Source organism: Pogonomyrmex barbatus, unplaced genomic scaffold, assembly GCF_055798465.1.
Source record: "Pogonomyrmex barbatus isolate J1 unplaced genomic scaffold, ASM5579846v1 scaffold1, whole genome shotgun sequence".
Taxonomy (NCBI): domain Eukaryota; kingdom Metazoa; phylum Arthropoda; class Insecta; order Hymenoptera; family Formicidae; genus Pogonomyrmex; species Pogonomyrmex barbatus.
The window spans coordinates 8410163-8431422 of record NW_028297098.1 but is presented as its reverse complement, the minus strand read 5'-3'; the positions used below and the strand labels follow the sequence as shown (position 1 = coordinate 8431422).

The following is a 21260-nucleotide window of genomic DNA, read 5'->3' as shown; positions in this document are numbered from 1 at the left end:
ATATTTTACGAAATATCAAGAAGGATCTTCAATTTAAGGGAGAAGGTATTACGTGCAATTCGATATTCGAGAACCTTTTTTCTTATTCCTTTTATCGAGTAGATTTTAAATGTCCCGATTAAAATAGTTTTGAACATTCTTTTTTCTTTTTCTCAATAAATAGGACCCGACACTTTCCAATAGACTCCAAACGGTTATCCCGACACACTTTCACTTCGTGATTGTTATAACCCTAACAGCACGCGTACATTCTGAGTATGTTCTGAGAAGATCGCAATGTGTATATTGCGATCTCAGAATATTCTCATACGTACTACGATCGACTAAGTACGTTCTAAGTACGTTCCTATGTCCTATGTAACATCTTCCATGGAATTTCGTCGCGAATATTCGTAGCAAATGATGACAGTATTAGGAAAGGATATTAGAAAAGGATGAAAACGAGAAGTTTTCAGTAGATTATGGTTGCATTTCGATATTGATTGCTAGTATTGAAAATCTATAATATACGTGATACCCCTTACGGAAAATAAGTGAAAAAAATGAAAAAATTTAAAAAAAAATAAGAGAAAGTGCTAAAACATTTTTTATCTTGGTACCATCGCATGTCTCTAAAATGATCATCCATCCAACTTGGGATCCTAGCTCGGTGCTGCTTCACTTCTATATATTGGAATGAAACCTGCTACTGAAATAATGATATAAATAAATACAGAATCTTGGCATAAAATATGATAGATCTGATTAATAAATGTTACTATATTGTCGTATAAACAGTCTCAATTTTAAAATCTCGATTGCATAAGTAATTCTTATAGATAATTTAATTACATATATAAAGTCGTGAATATATTATGCTTAATGAGAATCATTTTTCTTATGAAAATTATTTATAAATTGTTATATATATTTTGTTTACTTGTTTATGAATTTGTTAATAATTGTATTAAATATGCAAAATATTTTTCTTATTTGTTATAGTTCATATGTTATAGTTAAATTAGTTAATTAAAGAAAGATAGTAATTAATAATGTTATTTCATTATTTATTTATTAAAAATGGCTTAAAAACGATTAAATGACGATATATTTATGACGATAATATTAATATTTTGTGACAAATGTTACATCTATAGAATATACGCACGCGATAGAAAGGCGTACGTATCATTTCTGTATTTTTGTATAACCTGAGAATATACGCATGAGATGAAAAAGCGTATGTATCGCTGCGTAAATCCTGAGACTATACGTGTGCGAAAGAAAACCGAATGATATTGTCACTGATGTTCTAGCGTGGGTCTCACAAGGAAAGTATCGGAAGTATCCCTCCCCGATTTTAATGAGTTTCGAGCTATGTTAAAATATGGACAAAAATAAGAGACACATATTTTTTTTATCTGCGTTCTCGAATGTTAAGGGGTGAAACCACCCCTTGAAAAAAAATTTTTTTCTGAGTAAATATCGTCCAAACCATTAAAGATATTAAAAAAAGTTTTAAACAAAAGTTTTACGGCTGCACTTTACGACTACGTATTCAAATTTTTCAAAAATGTTATATTTTCGAGCCCCCCTATCCTCTCCCCCTAATTTTAAAAAATTTTTAAATTTTTATAAGAACATGAATTCAAGAGCATTTTATGCTGCGAGAATACAATGGTATATAATAAAGTTATTTTCTGAAATCGCATTTTTAAGAAATGAGCGAGATATACCTCTATATACCTGCTCCATACGTATTCGTCTTATACTGCGTTGTGCGGGACAACGTTAAAAATGAATATGATGCAGTTCGTAAGTATAGTATTAGTATAACAATAATTGTTGAAATAAGAACTTTTTAATACCTTTTTAATACTTGTTTTATACTTTTGTTGTATCCCGGATGGGCTACGACGTTAATATTCGGGATAGTCGGGTTCGCCAAGCTTAAGGAATTGGAATTCCGAGCAAGATCAAAGGAATGTAAGGGTTCTCTTGAAATCACTAACACACACTTTCTTTACTTTAATTGATTTATTTTAACAAGCGTACAAATATTTGATATTATAATGATTATATTTTACACACGTTTACGCGTCGTCGAGCGGCTCGGCGCGTCTCGCGTTACTCTGGCGGCCGATGACCGAGTGACACCTGAGATGCTGATAATATGGCTCGCGGCTTCACGACGGGATTCCGTAATATCTTGCCCGACTTTTATAATATTGATTCCGCACGACTTATAATTTCGACTCTCCCTTATTTCGCCTTGTATAACCGATTATATAAACTGCCCGATCAGCATTCCGCTCGGTTGCGTCGATTGATTGCGTGATATTGATTGATCAATATCACGTTCGATTCGATCATCAAATTTGCTGATAGGCTTTTCGCAATATTCTCGCGCGATGCGTTTCTGCAGTCTTTCGAAAGACTAATTGCAATTTCGGCGATCACACATTTGTGTCGTCTTTCGAAAGATTTTTTCCGAGATTCATGCGGACTACTTTTGTTGCTATGCAGACTTTTATTATTAGTTGTAGGTCTGGCTACAACTAATAATAAAAGTTAAGCTACAACACTTTTCAAATACTTTTTGTTATAATAATAATAATCATCAGAACAAAATTGTATCAGACAGCTCGTATAAATTAACAAGAGGAAAGAGAAGCCAGTGAACAAGTGAAAATGAAGTGTCATAATAAAAATAAATTCGAATAAACAATATTTATTGTAGATATAACACAATTAGCAGAGTTACTTTCATTTGATTCAGCGAACCAGTTTTTATGCATTTACAATTTCCTTTCGTTTTTTATCGCTTTTGTTAAAATTGCTGAAGAAGGCTCCGTGAAGTCGAAATGTACAATATCAAATTTATATTGAAGGTGACATTGCTAATTATTGTTTTTACAAATATTGTTTACTCGAATTTGTTTTTGTCATTTCGTTTTCGCTCGTTGGCCTCTCTTTCCTCTTATTGATAATAATCATAAGCATAATCTTAATAATGATAGTGGGTTTGTTAAACAATATTCAAATATTTTTGATGATATATCAAAGAATGTATGCAGTACCGTGGACAATTAAAAACAAGTTACAAATAAAGAAATGATTATTTTTATAAAATATCGTTTATTTAATTTTGTTTGGTCATACGACAGCTATTGCAGTGCTTACGATAGCTATTGCAATGTTATGAATATATTTTATTGATCAACATTTATATTTCATAGTATCTTATTATCACAACTCCATGCAAGAAATAAATTTGTGGAGATGTAGTTTTATCTATAATACATATATTGTTTACATACGCATCGGATGAAATTTTGATAAAAATTTCGAAACCTTTGTTTCACTCCTTCAATTCTTTTTGAATTTGTCTTACTACTTCTTCAAAATTCAATTGCTTTTCTTTATATAATATATTCTACCGAGATATATCGACGATATTACATAACATTTTTTTTTACAGTGAATTCTATTTTTTCTACATCTAGTATATCAAATGCGGTTTGAAAATCTAATGATTCTTCCATTTTATGTTAATTATTTAAATAATTACTTTAAACAGCTAATTTATAATGAATTTAATGTATCTTTGTAACAACTGATTATTTTACAAAAAATTTGTTGGACAAGAAGGATGAATAATCTTGTATAATATATAGATCATGTATTATGTCTAAAAATCTTTAAAAAATATTATCAAAATTAATAAATTATTGATTAAAAAATTCTTAAATTAATTAAAATAAATAACTATAATTTCAACTTAAATAATTAATAAAATAAAAAATGTATGAAAATCTAAACTAAAAATCAATAAAAATTTTTATAACTTTTTTTTAAGTACATATTTATTTATTAAGCTCGTATCTCTCATTTGTATCGATCGATAATACTTTAGAGAATGAAATTAATTATAAAACTGTGAATTCGTTGCGATTTGCATTCTTTTATATTAACGTTCATGCAAACAATGCTCATGTAAATAATATATGCAAATAAAACTATGCCTCAGCAAATATATTTTTTGCGTAGCGTTGCGATAATAAGACATTATGACACGAAATATAAATGTTGATCAATAAAATATATTCATAATATTGCAATAGCTACCATAACATTGCAATAACTACCGTATGACCAAAATTAAATAAATCATATTTTATAAAATTAAATAAATCATATTTTATAATCATTTCTTTATTTGTAACTTGTTTCTAAATGTCCAAAGTGCTTCGTATCTTTTCTAATACATTATCAAAAATATTTGACTTCCATTTAACAAAACCTGCTATCATTATTACTATTATTATTGTTCTCATTATTATAGTATTATAAAAAAGCCTTTATTTCAATAATTATTGTTGCATTGATACAGTACTGATGAACTGCATCATATTCACCTTTAATGTTGTCCCGCGCAACCAACGCGGTATGAGATGAATATGAGATGAATATGGAGCGCGTATATAGAGGTATTTCTTCGCTCATTTCCTAAAAATGTGATTTCGGAAAATAACTTTATTATGCCGTTGTATTCAGTATAAAATGCTCTTGAATTCATATTCTTATAAAAATTTACAAACTTTGAAAATTAGGGATTGGGAAGCTCGAAAATATAACATTTTTGAAAAATTCGAATACGTCATTGTAAAGTGCACTTGCAGCTATAAAACTTTTGTTTAAAACTGTTTTTGATATCTTTAACGGTTTGAACAATATTTATTCAGGAAAAAAAAAACCGATTTTTTTCAAGTGGTAGTTTCATCCCCTTAACGTTCGAGAACAGATAAAAAAAAATATGTGTCTCTTATTTTTGTCCATATTTTAACATACTCGAAGCTCATTAAAATCGGGGGACGGGGACACTTCCGATACTTTCCTTGTCAGTACGTTACAGATAATCACAGTACAAGCAGTACAAAAATAGGATGATTCGCAGTATGTTGCGTGCTGTTAGGAAAGGATTGTTACTTTATTACTTTATTATTAGTCGTATCCAAACAAATCATCTCAATACATATCAACACATTTTCCAATTCTCACGTTGTTTCTCTTTTAGAAAACTCTTCTAATCACCATGCTTTGTATCAAAACTCGTTGCATTATCGAGAAACACGGTCGTGACTCATCGCCAAGTATAAGCATCAGAGCTTCATGAGCGCGAGACTGGCCATATCTCTTTGGCCAGTCGCGAGCCTGCGAGTTGCTGAGTGTCAAGATTATCGGATCTCAATAACGACTGATCCGATCAAGGCCTTCTGAATAGGCGCAATCGATAGCTTAGGTTTAAATTATATAATAAAAGTATTTTTAATTTTCTTCTACGTGTCCTGTGAGTAGAGATATTACAATTCAAAGTCTGATTCTATAGAAATTTACTTTTAAGAAACGTCGTCGTTATTATTGTCATCATTATTATTATCGCCATCCATATGGGCTATGGTTTGCCACTGAGATTGATATTGAAACAGCGGCGCTAGCGATCAATCTTTCGGAATGATGTACGCATACGAGAGCGAGCGAGACAGTGAAAAAGCGAGATGATGAAAGAGCGATATGAGAGCGTGCGAGATAGCGAAAGAGCAAGCGAGATAGTGAAAGAGCGATACGAGAGCGAACGAATGGATATTTATATATGAATATTTATATATTATTTTTACAAAAAAGTTTAAGTAAAAATATATAATAAGTAGTAAAATATAGATGCAGATTTTACATAATATATTTCGAAATTTTCATAAATAATTTTTGTACAAAAGTTTACTTTAAACTAAATTTGCTTATATTTCATTGCATATAAGTTATTTCTATATATTATATATAATAAATTTATTAAGGGCAATCATAATTTTATAATAAAGAATTGTGTCATCTTTTATAATGTCTGTCGATATTTAATTTTATTGATACCTTATTTTTATTTGCAAAAGCTTTTACAGTTTCTCCATTTTTTTTTATGTATCACCGACATATACAGTTGTACAGGATTTATCATCATGTTATAATGTAATCATGTGATCAAAAATGAAAATATATATAAATATATATATTTATAAAATGCTTAACACAACAAAATAAATATATCACAATAAACTTACTTTTTATAAAAAAGGAAAAAAAGTCGCCAAATATACGTGCAGTGTGTATGTGAAAGAATACTACAAGTTGACGCGCAGTATGTTTGTGAAAACTTAAGCACATATCTTTGCATCAAAGATCCAAATATTATATTACAAAATTACGTCTTACTGATAATATATTTCAAATAATATATAATATTCACCTGTAATAATATGTATTATTTGTAAAAAAGATTTGATCAAAAAGTGGCAAGTTATATAAAAAAGTTACTTTTTAATAGAAAAAAAGTTTTTCAATTACTGTCCCAAACTATATCTTCTTAAAAAAATAAAAATAAAATTCAAGATTTATATTTTTCCACTCGAGAATTTTTCACTTTATTTAAGTTTATATTTACAAAATTACGCAATCTTATATCTAATGTTCGAATAGTATATAATATTCAATTCTAATATTTGTATAAAAGATTTGATATCAAAAAAGTGGCGCCAAGTTATAATTACATTATCTGGAATGTTCAATCTTTTTAAAAAAATAAGAATAAAATTCGACACACATCTTTGCATCCAAAAATTTTTCTATTTTAATTCTATTTTAAAATATTAGATTACAAAATTGCGTAATTATTTCTATAAAAAACATGAAAATGGCCCAAACTTTTAATCCTATAAAGTAGAAAAGAAATTTTGCAAAGGTGAAAAAAGATGTTATTAATCCAAAATTAATGTCAATTTATAGTTGCCAAAAGATTTTATTGAATTGTTGTACTTGTGTTTATATAAAAATAAAATATAAAAGAAAATCTGTGTAAAAAAAAAACGTACAAAAACTTGACGCGTCTGGGTCGTATCAAAACTATTTTTAATAATAATATTGAACTATGATATTTCTTTTCAATATTAACTAAATAAAATTAATGAAATATATAATTAATTATTAATGGAACATTTTTTACATAAATAATGCAAGAAACTTAAGAGTTTTTTTATTAGAATATTATCTAATATGAACGCATGTTTTAATATTAATTAATAAATTTATTAATAAATTAATAAATTATATAAAAAATTTTATTTATAAATATTTTTAAAAGTAATATTTACATTATTAATGTAAAAAGATAAACAGTAAGAGTAGTACAGTAAGTGTGCAATGTAATACAGTAAGTGTGTATGTACATGTTTTAATGTGATCCGAGCACGCCAAGTTTTTGTACATCGTTTTTTTTTACACATCAGATTTTCTTTTATATTTTATTTTTATATAAACACAAGTACAACAATTCAATAAAATCTTTTGGCAACTATAAATTGACATTAATTTTAGATTAATAACATCTTTTTTCATCTTTGTAAAATTTCTTTTCTACTTTATAGGATTAAAAGTTTGGGCCATTTTCATGTTTTTTATAGAAATAATTACGCAATTTTGTAATCTAATATTTTAAAATAGAATTAAAATAGAAAAATTCTTGAATGCAAAGATGTGTGTCGAATTTTATTCTTATTTTTTTAAAAAAATTGAACATTCCAGATAATGTAATTATAACTTGACGCCACTTTTTTGATATCAAATCTTTTATACAAATATTAGAATTGAATATTATATACTATACGAACATTAGACATAAGATTGCGTAATTTTGTAAATATAAACTTAAATAAAATAAAAAGTTCTCAAGTGGAAAAATATGAATCTTGAATTTTATTTTTATTTTTTTAAGAAGATATAATTTTGATCAATAATTGAAAAATTTTTTTTCCATTAAAAAGTAATCCTTTTATAACTATAACTTGGTGCCACTTTTTAATCAAATCTTTTATAAAAATAATACATATTATTACAGGTGAGTATTATATATTATTTGAATATCAGTAAGAATATCAGTAATGACATAATTTTGTAATATTTGGATTTTTAATGCAAAGATATGTGCTTAAGTTTTCACAAACACACTGCGCGTAAACTTGTAGTAATCTTTCACATACACACTGCGCGTACACTTGGCGACTTTTTTTACTTTTTTATAAATTGGTTATTACATTAACGAAAATATCGCCTATCAACTTGGACGATGATCCTTCTTGAACACGAAGTTCAGTTCTCGTCAAACACTCGAAGCGGAAACATCTCAATTCTCGTCAAGTGTATCGTGCGTGAAAATAAAGTTCAATCTTTAAGAGAAGATTTTGATCTAGGAGCTTGATTTTTAGGCTATCTTCATGAATTTTTTCTGAAAAATTCATAAGGTCTATTCAAATCAGAGTTTCTGCTACATATTAGTACACATTTCAAGTATCTTGTATCTTTCAGAATTTTTTTATTGTAATATTCTAAGAAATAAGCCCTGTATAAGTTTTTGTGAGATCATGAAAAAAATAAGGCGCTGCAAGGTGCCCATGATTGCGGCTGTTCTGTTCATCTGAAACAAAAAAACCAGAGATTTTTAAAGCATATGAGTTTGACTATCATTTGACTCGTAATAAAAGAAAAATATTAGAAAGAAATAAAATAACCATTTTAAAAATTATTTTCCGATTTTTTCGAAATTTTTTTATCTTTAAAGTGCTGTAAAACAGTGCTATAAAATAATAATAAACATTTTGACTTCAGTGTGAGTCAGACGATAGCCAGACTCATATGCTTTAAGAATCTCTTTGTTTCTTGTCTTTTTTGTTTCAGATAAGCAGAATCAGTTCATGAGCATCATGCAGCGCCTTATTTTTTTCACAATCTCACAAAAACTATTATACAGGGCTTATTTCTTTGGAATATTACAATAAAAAAATTTTGAAAGATACTTGAAATATATACTAATATGTAACAGAAACCCTGATTTGAATAGACCTTACAAATTTTTCAGAAAAAATTCATGAAGATAGCCTAAAAATCAAGCTTCTAGACCAGAATCTCCCCTTAAGACAGTTCCCTTTTGATTTCTTATTCCTTCATATTACATCGCGACTTGCACATAACAGCATATACGCTTTACGGAATTCAACCCATGTTTTTGATAATAAAGCAAATAAGTACGTGCAACTATATATTGTTGTTAAATTATCATTTTCTAACTTACCGATATCAAAAACTTTGACATTAAAAAAATGGAACTTTAGCGATGACTTTTCTTTTTAGAATATATTTTACGTATGAAAATATACAAATGTACAAAATTACAAAAAAATCGGACAAGAGAGCGTTATACTGCATATTTCTTTTTGATATTTAGAAGAAGATATCGATGAATGGTAAATTTCTCGATGTTGAAATTGATCGGAGTATTGTGGTTGGAGTCAATCGAAGACATAATATCAAAACATTCCAAACGTTTGAATGAGATAAACAATAAGCAATATATAAATAGTATAGTATTTATATGTTTAATAGAAATAATCTGTCAAAAACGAATTCTATTTATATTGTAGAGATATACGTGACGATCATATATTAAGTAATAGAAACGAGATGAGAGCTATATTAATATTTGACCACTTGAATGACGTGCTGTTTGTAAAATGCAACAAAAAATTTACAAATCATATCTTAAAACTGGCGAGGACGCAGGGATTACTTGATGATAAGGTAGTAGGTTTCGTTAATAGTAAGCTAATGATTGATCTTGTGTTTATAACCTTTTGGAGTTTTATAAAAGTTCTTTTGAATGTTTCAGAAAGAAAGAGCAAATAAATTATTAATAAAATATTATGATGTTTAAATATGACAATTTAAATGAAATAAATTACAATATTAGTTGTTAATAAGTAACTATAAACTTCTTGTAGGATATCACAGATTTGGAAGATTCTATACCAAATCCTAACATTATAATGCAGTTGTTTTCACCAATAATTACTTCACAACATGTAATGGCTTCACAGTTTGGAAACTCCTATACTTCCATGAAGTTCCAAGATGAAACTAACATCGTGTTTGATGAATACATTGGCTATACTTTCATGTATATTGCCATGAAAGAAGTAGAATTCATGAAACGTACACTAGGAGTATGTATATCCATTGTACAACATGTATGTGGACCAGACGTTGCAACGTTAGTATATATAATTAGTATACTAATATAATAGAATTTCTTTTGATATGTCTCTCAACATCTATTATAAAAAGCCATTTATTTTCTGTTTCTTGTAATATGATTATTAAATACAATGATTTTATTACTATTAATAAACTATAATAATTATATCTTGATAAATAATTGTTAATCTTTAGTTAGTATAATTGTTTGTTAGATTAATTTTAATTTTACAGACTGAAAACTAATTGGCAAAAGATGCATCTAGTATCCTCTTTGTTGGACGCATGGTCTAATTTAAGAAACTGTGAACAAAGCATATTGACAGAGGCAGTAGAACAGTTGTCCGTAAATGCAGAAGTAGCATCTTCAGTTCTCAAGATATTGCACGATGCCTATGACAAGTTGAAGAGTTCACAGCCTGAATTTAATAATGTACATGTGCTGTTACTGGTGGGCTCCAAATTCTTGTCACTTTATTCTAGCAAAAATGCTCATGACCTATTCGCATCAGACATCTTATTGATGATTCTTCTGTGTTGGGTTGTGAATAAAAAGCGGAATCGTGATCAATCAGAAAGCAATGATGATTGCTGTGATAGTGATATCTTGTTACCAGAGAATAATACTTCCAAAAACGATGAAACAAAACTAAGCTTTGGAATTAAATTAACCACTCCTACCTCAGAGGATATTACAGATCTTTTCAGTAAGTTTCTGCATTAGTTACTTATTTTTGTTAATAAATAAATATATATATATAAATAATTTGGTATAATTAAAAAATTTTTACTGAACAAAAAATGAATTTAATTTAAACTAATTTAATTTGTAGGAGGTTCCAGGGAATCTTCTATGAATGAAGGTTTTTCATTCTTGATTAATGATGATCTATACAGCCAGTTGCTTTTTCTTGGTTGTCAGCATAACTATACAGCCAATACAGTTCACATCTTTGAGTTGTCAGATTCTATTAACTTAATAACAATCATCGAAGTCACAAATCTTTCCATTTCCTCAGGATTATGCGACAGTTTTCATTATTTAAATCTGATAAATAATCTGCAATTTCAACGAGACTTAGATGAATTAAAGCCATTTTTCGAGAATCTTGATACAGCGATTAAAAAAGTGTTGGAAGGAATTAAAAAGAATCGTTCTAACATCGGAAACGATGTCGATATGTGTCAAAAGAGATTGCAGAACAAATGGGACTTTGTCCGAAAAAAATACAGTGATCTTATGCGCTTCAGAGAAGCCGAAGTAGTCTTACAAATCGAAGCCAATACTTCTGGCTTTGTAGAAACTCTAAAGGAATTATTGCGCCTGACCTGTTTCGACAGGAATTTCCTGAAACAAGGAATTGATGTTTTAACGACGATTGGCAGACTCGTGAGACAAAAATTAAACGATTTCACTGACTTCCTGAAAGTCAAAGCTCTAAAGAATTTCACGTTAGGATCATATCCTTTTTTAAACAACTTAAGAACACTATTTTGTGACTTTTCTTGATTAGTTTTCAAAACATCGTCAAATTTGCATTTTCAACTTTATAAATATATCTTAACATAAAGAAAATCGTGTTATAATGGAAGAAAAACGGATATATTGATACACAAAATTTTACTTATGCATTAATTATACATAAACTTTACTTATACATTATTAAGAATCTAAATTCTCTGTTTAGGAATTATATACAAATTTTCAATATAAAAAATATGCAATGATCTAATGATTAATATTGTTTATTATTTATTTATAATATGTCTCCTTAATGTAACGTTTTTTCTCAAGAACTTCCCTAACAATCAACAAATATCTTGAGGAATTTCCAGGTCTAGTACATTTCATCTATATCGATAGGACTACTCATAGACTTGTGGCACCTACATTAGATTTCACAAGCATGGAAACGCTCGCTCTTACAACGAAAAAAGTAAATTCTCGAGATAGCATTATCTCAAAATTTTAATTCTTTAAATTTAATTATACTTATGTGTGCGTGCGTGCGTGCGTGCGTGCGTGTGTGTGTGTGTGTGTGTGTGTGTGTGTGTGTGTGTAAATTCTCGAGATAGCATTATCTCAAAATTTTAATTCTTTAAATTTAATTATACTTATGTGTGCGTGCGTGCGTGCGTGTGTGTGTGTGTGCGCGCGCGCGCGCGCGCGCGCACATGACATTGTACATGATTACATAATAAATTTTTAACAGGTTTAAACAGGGAAACAATATAATATATATACATTAGAGAAATCATCTTTACTTATGGCAGTTTTATGGATAACAAAATCTAATATAATTACAAATAGAATAAATTTATGAAATATTTATATATATATATATATATGTGTGTGTGTATGTGTATGTAGATTTGGAATATGGTTGAGCAAAGCAGAATGCATTTACAAGAGGGTCATTTATCAGTTATGTGGAAGGATACTACATTCAATTATTCATACTTTCTCTGGTTTGAAGACAACTCCGTATGTATGCAATTTTAATATATTTAAATATATTTAATTATAAATGTAAAATAAATATATAAATAAAGTCATTAATAGATTGTCTATTATTTATTAAATATTTTATAGATGAATTTTATGCATATTTAATAAAAATACATCCTAAAATATTTTATATTGATGTAGCATATAAAATATAATATATGGATATGCAAAAGTTAATGTATTTATATTAATGTATTAATTCTTTTTAATTTTTACACAGGGATGTTCACCACCAAAATGTAAAGTCTATCTTAATTATATCATGAAAAATTTTCCAATACCAGGTATACTTTGCGGAGATTATTACAGGTTGTACTATAAGCTATAATTTTTAATTAAAAATTTCTTTATTGCATACTGAGTTTTTTTATGTAAATATATTATTTAATATAATTATTATATAATTATAGTATATGAATATAATTATAATATATAATTATTATAATTTATCATTTATAATAAAAAAATATTGAAGTAGTATTATATTAATAAAACATATAATGCATCACGAAAGATTTAAACATCTAATTTATCTTTTGTACAGAAAACTAACTGAGACATGTTTTCCAAAACTTTCACCGGATAAAATACGCATCTACGAACTATACTGCGTGCATTTAGGACTAACTACATCAATTTGCGTCCTGGAACATTCTCGCAGATTGGCAGCCACTATCTGGGAAGTTATCGGAGTACCGAACAATCTTGCGGATATATTCTAAAACTGCATTCCTCGAGTAAAAATTTTTAATTGATTCTATGAAATTTTAACTTTTTATTCTCTAAATCTTCTGAATTTCAATATTTCTTATTTTTTTTAACTTTGAATGTCCATATACTTTCCATAAATTTTGAATTTTCTTTTCGGAAGCTGAAGCTTGTTACTTAATAGTATCTAATATCTAATACGTATTAAAAGACATTCGAATTTCTGTGATACATAAGTTCTAGATTCTTATATACTTCCACTATCTTTGGATACTTGTTTTTTATATTATTTTTCTTTTTTTCTTTCGTTAATTTTTATAAAATTATTTTTATCAAAATTTTCAAAAAATACAATAAAAGTGCTTAATTCCAAATATATCATTCTAAATTTAATATTTTCATATTAATCGATATAAAATAATACCATCAATAATGACGACAAACGGAAAACTTTTATTTATTTAAAATTGTTGCTTATTGTTGTAATGAATAGGTCTAGTTCCATTTGATCAATTAGAATATTCTTAGTTTTATTATTTATTGTTATTAGTTGTTTTATTTATACAACACAAAATGAAATAACAATCATTTTGCGCTTTTTATTTACAAAAATCTTTAGTAATCAATGTATACTAACTGAAAACTTACATATTTTATAATGAAGCATCTTCAACTTTATACAGATATTTAATGGCACAATAAACAATATAAAGCAAATGACAAACATAAAATAAAAAAAAATGTGTAATTAATCTTTTATTAAACCTTTAATTAAGTTTTCTCGAATTTTTTACGAAATTTAAGGCACCTATAAATAGAATTGATATGAAAAACTGTTTTTTATCGCCGAGTAAATATATTCTTATCTCAAGAAATTCTAACATAGTTTCTTCTTAATTCTTCTGAAATTTTTTTCTTCCTTTTTAATATTATGGTTTTTTTCAATTTTTTTCGATTCTGCGTTTTTGTAACATTAGAATTTCTTCTTTTTTTCCTTATATTCTTTCAAATTTTTGAATATTTGGTTGAAAGAGTTTCTAAAAATCGATTTTTCCAGAATATTTTCCAGAATATTTTTCTCCATTTAAATATCTAATGACGCTATCGTGTTGGATTTATCCAGATTTGTCTTTTTTGTTACCTGGCTGTAAGACCTAGGATAAAATAAGTACTGTTGGGATGAACAATAATTACTCTATATTAATGCCATTTCATTATCTATTATCTACTTTTTATCAAAATTTAACCCTTTTGCTACGATCAAATTTCGATTATGAATGCGATCGCATTATAACCGGAATGCACGTATATTCTTATATGTGCTTGCATATGTGCATATGTGTGTGCACATGAGCATATGTATATATGTATATGATGATTCGTTTTAATCTTAACATTATTATGTTATTAACATTTTAACATTTCTAGTGTTGCAAAAGATGCAAAATGGCTTCCTTTTGCAATATTTGATTATTAAAATCATTTATCTTGTGTATATTGCAAGAGTTATTAACATAAACATTACTAAACAAAAATAAAAAAAGCTATGTTTATATAAGCACAATATACTATTAACTATAACTTTCCGAGTAAAACAGACAAAAAACGCAATGAATAGCAATATCTATTAAATAAATAATTATAATAATATACCATATAATAACAACAATAATAATAACAATAATAGTAATAGTAGTAACAATAATAGTAGTAACAATAATAGTAGTGGTGGTGGTGGTGGTGGTGGTGGTGGTGGTGGTGGTGGTAGTGGTGGTGGTGGTGGTGGTGGTGGTGGTGGTGGTGGTGGTGGTGGTGGTGGTGGTGGTGGTGGTGATGGTGGTGGTGGTGGTGGTGGTGGTGGTGGTGGTGGTGGTGGTGGTGGTGGTAGTAGTAGTAGTAGTAGTAGTAATGTATTCAGCATTTGCTGAAAGTAAATATTAAGATTTGGCTCTTTCGGACAGCCAATTGGATTTTATATCATAGGCAAGAAATGACATAATTTCGTTGCGATATATAACTTTATTTCTTAGTTTTCCCTTAAAAACATAATAATTTCGTGATTCTGAAATTTGTGAAATATACGGGAAATTGAGATATGATAGATTTGTCTGATCTGTCACATAGAAAAACAATTGTAAAACAATTCCTGAAGTAACTAATTATTTTTCAACCATGCTTATAATCATATTTTCTTAAAAAAAAATAAAAGATAAACCTGAAAATTTTAAGACTGTTTCCTCATGCTTGCCACAAACCAATTTATAACTGTTAAGAGTCATAAGAGTTTGTATATTACAAATTTTTCAGCACATTAAAATGAGATAGTGTGCAGATTTGTGAGTTTGAAATTTTATGAGGATTTTCGATTGTATTGGAACAAATCTAAATAATTTTAATAAAATAAAAATAAATATAAAAAATTTTAATGAAAATATTAAAAACATAATAAGGTTAATTAATAAAAAAATATACTTTTTAATAAAAATAAAAAATTTTAATGTTATTTTTGTGATGAATGTATAACAAAATAAATTTGTCGGTTTCCTCAAAAATTCGTTCATTAATATGACAATTAGAAAAAAATTTCTCATGATATTGTTAAAATAAAGAATAAAATCAAGTTTTGGGAAAAAAAATAAATCAAAAGAACAGTTAAAGAATTACCATAAAGAATTTACTGTCCTTATAAAGTCATGCTTAGTTGCCATGGCCATTTGATCATAGTTGATCAACCATTAGATCTTGGTTGAAAAATAATCTGTTATTTCAGAAATTATTTTACATTTCTATGTAACAGATCAGACAGATGTCTGACAGTTTATACATTTTACAAGTTTAAGATTCACGAAATTGTTTTTAAGGAAAACTAAAAAAATAAAATTAGGGCTGAGAAAATTATTTTCTAAAAGTAATTCGTTATCGTTACTGGTTACCGAATCAAAAAGGTAATTAGTTATTATTACTGATTTTCGCAAGTGATTCATTATCGTTATTTAAAGAAACGATTTATTATTTTTTCCATTACATTTTTAATACTAAAACAAGATCAGATGAAATAAAAAATTAACTTTTCTTACATTTTTTGTTAACATATCAATATAAAAACTTTTTATATTAAATTTACAAAACTACAAAAAATTTAGAAAAATTAAAAATTAAATAAATTTTAAAATATTCAAAATGCAAATAGAAAAGATTGTGGCTTTTATTAAATTCATAAATACAGTCAAATCTACACTTTTTTCTATCCTCAATCTTTTATTACAAATTTTTAAAAGACGGTATTTATAAAATCTGTTCTTGTGATTTACGATAAACTATTTTTAAGGCGATTTTAAATATAATAACAAACTATAAATATCGAAGATTGAACATTAAATACAAAGATTATAAATTAGCATAAATTGAAAATATAAAAAGTAATGATAAAAGTAATTGTTAAATTCGTTACTGAAAAAATGTAATTACATTACCACTACAGTTACTAAAAAAAAGTAACGTTGTTATCGGTTCGTTACCAAAGAGTAACTGTGACGGTAACGGCATTACAAGTAACACGTTATTCTTTAACCTTGAATAAAATTATATGTCGCAACACGTGTAGCTCAGTGCTTAACGCGTTCGAACTCATAATTAGGCTCAGTGCTTAACGCGTTCGAACTCATAATAAGGAGATTCAAACTTGGCCCTCGCCTAGGGTTGCCATATTAAAATTTTCAAAATTAGGACTTACAAGCCAAAAACCCTGGACATTTTGATTGCAATCCCGGACAAAAATGCACTTAAATTAATAAAATTGATTAGAACAATAAATGAATTATTATTTCACATCTAATTGTTTATTAGTATTCAGAGCAAAGAGAAATTTGAACTGAATACTAAATAAATACAGACTATTTTGATTTAAAATAAAGTTTTATTATAGGTTTAATTTAAGTTTTATTAGGTATTAAAATTAAAAAATTTTAACTCTTTTATGTAATATCTGTACTATTTGGTAATGCAGAGTAATGCGAAAGGAATCAAACAAAATAAACAAAAAATATTTAGAAGATTTCTTGAAACCTCGGACGCTTATAATTATTCCGGATGCTTTCAAAAAATCCCCCCGGACGTCCCCGGACGCTCTAAAAAAGAGGACAGTGTCCGGGGAAAAGAGGACGGATAGCAACCCTACTCTCGCCCTATATACTGTGTCACAATTTTTGAGTTTCTTGTGAAAACTTATACACGGATTAAGAGGAAAAAATCTCATGTGATGCTTAAATACAACAGGGATTAAAAGAGAGGACCTGTGTCATATAACCGTTAAGGTTGAAGGCATATAGCTGGGCTTGCCCAGTCTCTCCATCCGGACAGACAATTAAAATAAATATATGTCGTAACAAAATTATTACGTTTCTCGTCTGACGTCATAAATCAATATGGCTGCAGCGAAAAATCCGAGCCGTAAGATGGATGAAACGCATGATTATTCGGTAATTATTTAGAATACTCCCATCACCTCTGATTTTGACAAATTTGGGTTTACTCTCATCACCTCTGATTTTGACAAATTTGGGCTCAATTGACGCGGTTTCGCTCAAAATAAAAGAATCTGATAAAAAAAATCCGGCAGTCTGCCTCGCGAGATATTAAGCGTTAAAGTTGATCACTTTTTTGGTTAGAAAATCTGTCATCTGTTTTAGCGACTCGATACAGCGCTAAAAAAGTGTTAAAAATAAAAGTATTGATATATTCAAAGTGCAAGATGCAATCTTTTGCCTTATTAAATTGATGAGTCTATCATATACTAAAATGATTCTAGAATCCTTGTCCTTTTCTCTCTCTTTTTCTTTTTTTTTCCCTATTTATTTTCTATGTTCCTAATTCCTCACCTGAGAATAGGAGAACTAAGGGATACGGCGGCACAATATTCAGCATTAGAAAAATTCTGTTCTGGAGTGATACTTCTCTCGAAAATAGATCCTAGAAAGATTGGCAGACTCCTACGCAAGGTTTGGGAGTGAAGACATAATCTTTTGCTTTACTAAATTAATGAGTCTATCATATACTAAAATGATAGATCCTAGATTAGAAAGATTAGCAAAGATCCCAATGCAAGGATTGGGTGTGAAGTTTTCGAAGCGTCGATTGAGCCCAAATTCATCAAAATCACAGGTGAGGGGAGTATTTTAAATAATTACCAAATTATGATTTGACTTTGGCATGCATTGTAATAAAAAACCTATTATTAGAAAGAAAGAGAGAATATCTCTGACTTGATTTTCTTAGAAAGATTTTCCATAAGAAATGCAACTTATTAAAAGTCTCTACTTAAATAGAATGCTTATATTAATTTTGCATTTTTTTATCCTTATCTTTTAGACTTAAAGTTGAATCAAAAATAAGTTCAGACAAAAGTTTTAGAAAATATATGATAGTATTATTATTGGTTGACATTGAATAATTGTTTGAAGATTATGTAAAGATCATCATTTTATAATTGTTTTATAATTAAAATGTTTTTAATGATTCTTTTAGTTATTTTTGATATAAGGCTCGGTTCTCTCGTAGCTCGATATGAATTGTGTGACGTCAGAGGCGAGAAATGACATGTAAAAAGTTTCTTGTGTATAGCCTTATTTTATACTTTTCTCTTAAAAACATGATATTTTCATAAACATGATATTTTCTTAAAACTTGTAAAAAATATCCATAAAGTAAGATATCTGTCCAATAAATCATGTAAAAGTGTAAAATAATTCTTGAAGTAATGGTATATTGCTTAGCTATCAGAAATCATCAGATCATTAGATCTAATTGTTTTTGATAGCTGAACAGTGACCATTATTTTGGAGATATCTTATTTTCTAATATTTTTTAAAAGTTTTAAGAATATAAAAATATCATGTTTTTAAGAGAAAAGTATAAAATGAAACTATGACGCAAAAAACTTTTTACATATCATTTCTCGCCTGTGACATCACACAATCTATGTCGCGTCGCGAGAGAGCCTTAAACTACAGTTACATAAAAAATGAAGTTTATATATATATATTTTATATCACAATAAAAATATAAAATATCTCATAAACTATTTCTTTTTTGATAACATTATTTTAATATATTTTTATATCTAGAATATCCATAACTTCTAGAGAGGAATATTACGTAAAAAAAAATTATATAATTTCATAAAAAGAAAAAATACGGCAATTTTCATGCAATTTTCAAACAGCTAATGTCAAATTAAGAGTACTATTATATATTTCTCTTAAAATTCTAAAACTTTCGTCTAAACATATTTTTGATTCAGCCTTACTCTGCATAGATATAAAAGATGATATATTAAAATAAAAAAATCCTGTATAGTCAAAAAGCTGAATAACTAATTTTCTATATATCATATTATTTGACCATCATAATACATCAAAATGTAAGCATTATTTATCTATAATCACTTGCAATATACAGAAGTCGGCTAAAATATTCGTAACAAAAGAGTTAAAGAGAAATATCTGTAAAATTCGTTTATTTCTGTAAAAAGAAAATTTTATGAAAATTTTTTTCTTTACAAATCCCTAATGTCTTAAATGTAACTAGATAATTTAAAAAAAAAAATGTTTTCTTAATTTTTTTGTTTTCCAATTATTTCCCATTTTTTAAGAATACTTTAATCTTCTTGTCCTTTTCTCTCTCTTTTTCTTTTTTTTCCCTATTTATTTTCTGTGTTCCTAATTCCTCACCTGAGAATAGGAGAATTAAGGGATACGGCAGCACAATATTCAGCATTAGAAAAATCCTGTTCTGGAGTGATACTTCTCTCTCGAAAAGAATGCATCTGGGATGTGCCTGGGCTACGCCGTACTTTTTTCATTCCCGGTACGAATTCGGGATTACCTCGACCGCTACCTCTGCCTCTACCTACACCTGTTTCACTGTTTTCCTGGCAGATTGACTCAGTGACAATTTCTGGAATGGGACGCCCGTTATCGGAAAAAGAGAAGACTTGCGTGTCCTGTTGCTGGTTATTCTCTTCCTGCGGAATGCCTCGTCCCAAACGGCGAAATTTTTCCTGATTCACGCTTTTAGCAATGCAAGCAGCAGTATTACGGCACAGAGTCCGATTACTAGAAATAATTGGCTGGGCCTATAGGATATTTTAGGCATCATTTAATGCAATTCTTTATTTTTGACAATGTCTTATTAAAATTAAAATTAATGTATGTTTTGGAGTTTGAACTTATATAAAATTGATCTCCAAATAAATAATAAACTAGTAATCTAATATAATAATCTTAATCTTAATAAAATATTTAACAGGAAAGCATGTCTTTATCAAAAATTTTAATAAAGAATTTAAAATTAAAAATTCATAAGTTGAAAGAATATATATAATTGATTTTAGATATTCTATTTAATACAAATTTTTATTCAAAAATAACATACGCAAGATGGAATGTACTCCCTTTGGGGACACATGTCATCACTGATTTTCATCTCATCTTTCGTCAAGAAATTTATTTTTTCTAAAAGGCAATTTTCCCTGTATGCTTTAGAAGCTCTCTCATAGATCTCACCATTCACTCTCATTTTTCTGGTCAATCGCTGCGCTGCAATCTTATCTCTTAGTTCGCGCACTTGCCTTTCCAATTCAGCTACTTCCATGTCAGATTCACAAATTTTCGGGATAAGAGATGTTAAATGCTGTTCAGCAGCTTTTTGGATAATCATAGCCGAATCTAATCCATCTATCCTTGTTACATCTAATCTAAATAATATATAATTGCGTTATTTAAATTATAATAAATGGCACGCACGCACGCACGCACGCACGCACGCACGCACGCACGCACGCACGCACGCACGCACGCACGCACGCACGCACGCACGCACGCACGCACGCACGCACGCACGCACGCACGCACGCACGCACGCACGCACGCAC

The 21260-nt window shown here is 28.3% G+C and overlaps 2 protein-coding genes across 6 annotated transcripts in view; one reads left to right on the top strand and one right to left on the bottom strand.

Annotated features, from left to right (window-relative positions):
- The window catches only part of LOC105428574 (BRISC complex subunit FAM175B), a 29484-nt gene that overhangs the window by 5388 nt on the left and 2836 nt on the right, over positions 1–21260 (bottom strand). The window contains exons 6-8 of one of the 4 annotated variants that reach the window (XR_016139878.1): positions 20762–21083; positions 18208–20462; positions 13852–14484 (exon numbers count right to left, since the gene is read on the bottom strand). Coding sequence is in view for 3 of the 4 variants with exons in the window: in XM_089079728.1 (XP_088935854.1) it covers positions 14415–14484; positions 20059–20462; positions 20762–21083 (796 nt within the window). In the remaining variant the exon portion in view is untranslated. Of the gene's footprint in view, positions 1–13851; positions 14485–15229; positions 15255–18207; positions 20463–20761; positions 21084–21260 lie in introns of those variants that run through there. The other 3 variants (XM_089079728.1, XM_089079732.1, XM_089079736.1) reach the window with 3 other exon arrangements.
- On the top strand, positions 9358–13706 carry HPS1 (Hermansky-Pudlak syndrome 1 protein). Of its 2 annotated transcripts, none has more exons than XM_089079695.1 (8): positions 9358–9660; positions 9861–10129; positions 10348–10820; positions 10947–11579; positions 11935–12050; positions 12485–12598; positions 12843–12931; positions 13167–13706. In XM_089079695.1, exons 1-8 carry the CDS (start codon positions 9544–9546, stop codon positions 13342–13344), a joined length of 1989 nt encoding a protein of 662 aa, XP_088935821.1. In that variant the 5' UTR covers positions 9358–9543; the 3' UTR covers positions 13345–13706. The 2 variants fall into 2 exon arrangements, with proteins under 2 accessions (XP_088935821.1, XP_011639248.2); XM_011640946.3 differs by having other exon boundaries at positions 9505–9660; positions 10947–11574; positions 11912–12050.

Coding starts and splice junctions, on each gene's coding strand:
- HPS1 (XM_011640946.3), top strand. CDS start 9,544: ATGAGAGCTATATTAATATTTGACCACTTGAATGACGTGCTGTTTGTA. Junction 12,051..12,484: donor TCGCTCTTACAACGAAAAAA/GTAAATTCTCGA, acceptor ATGTGTATGTAG/ATTTGGAATATGGTTGAGCA. Junction 12,599..12,842: donor TCTGGTTTGAAGACAACTCC/GTATGTATGCAA, acceptor ATTTTTACACAG/GGATGTTCACCACCAAAATG.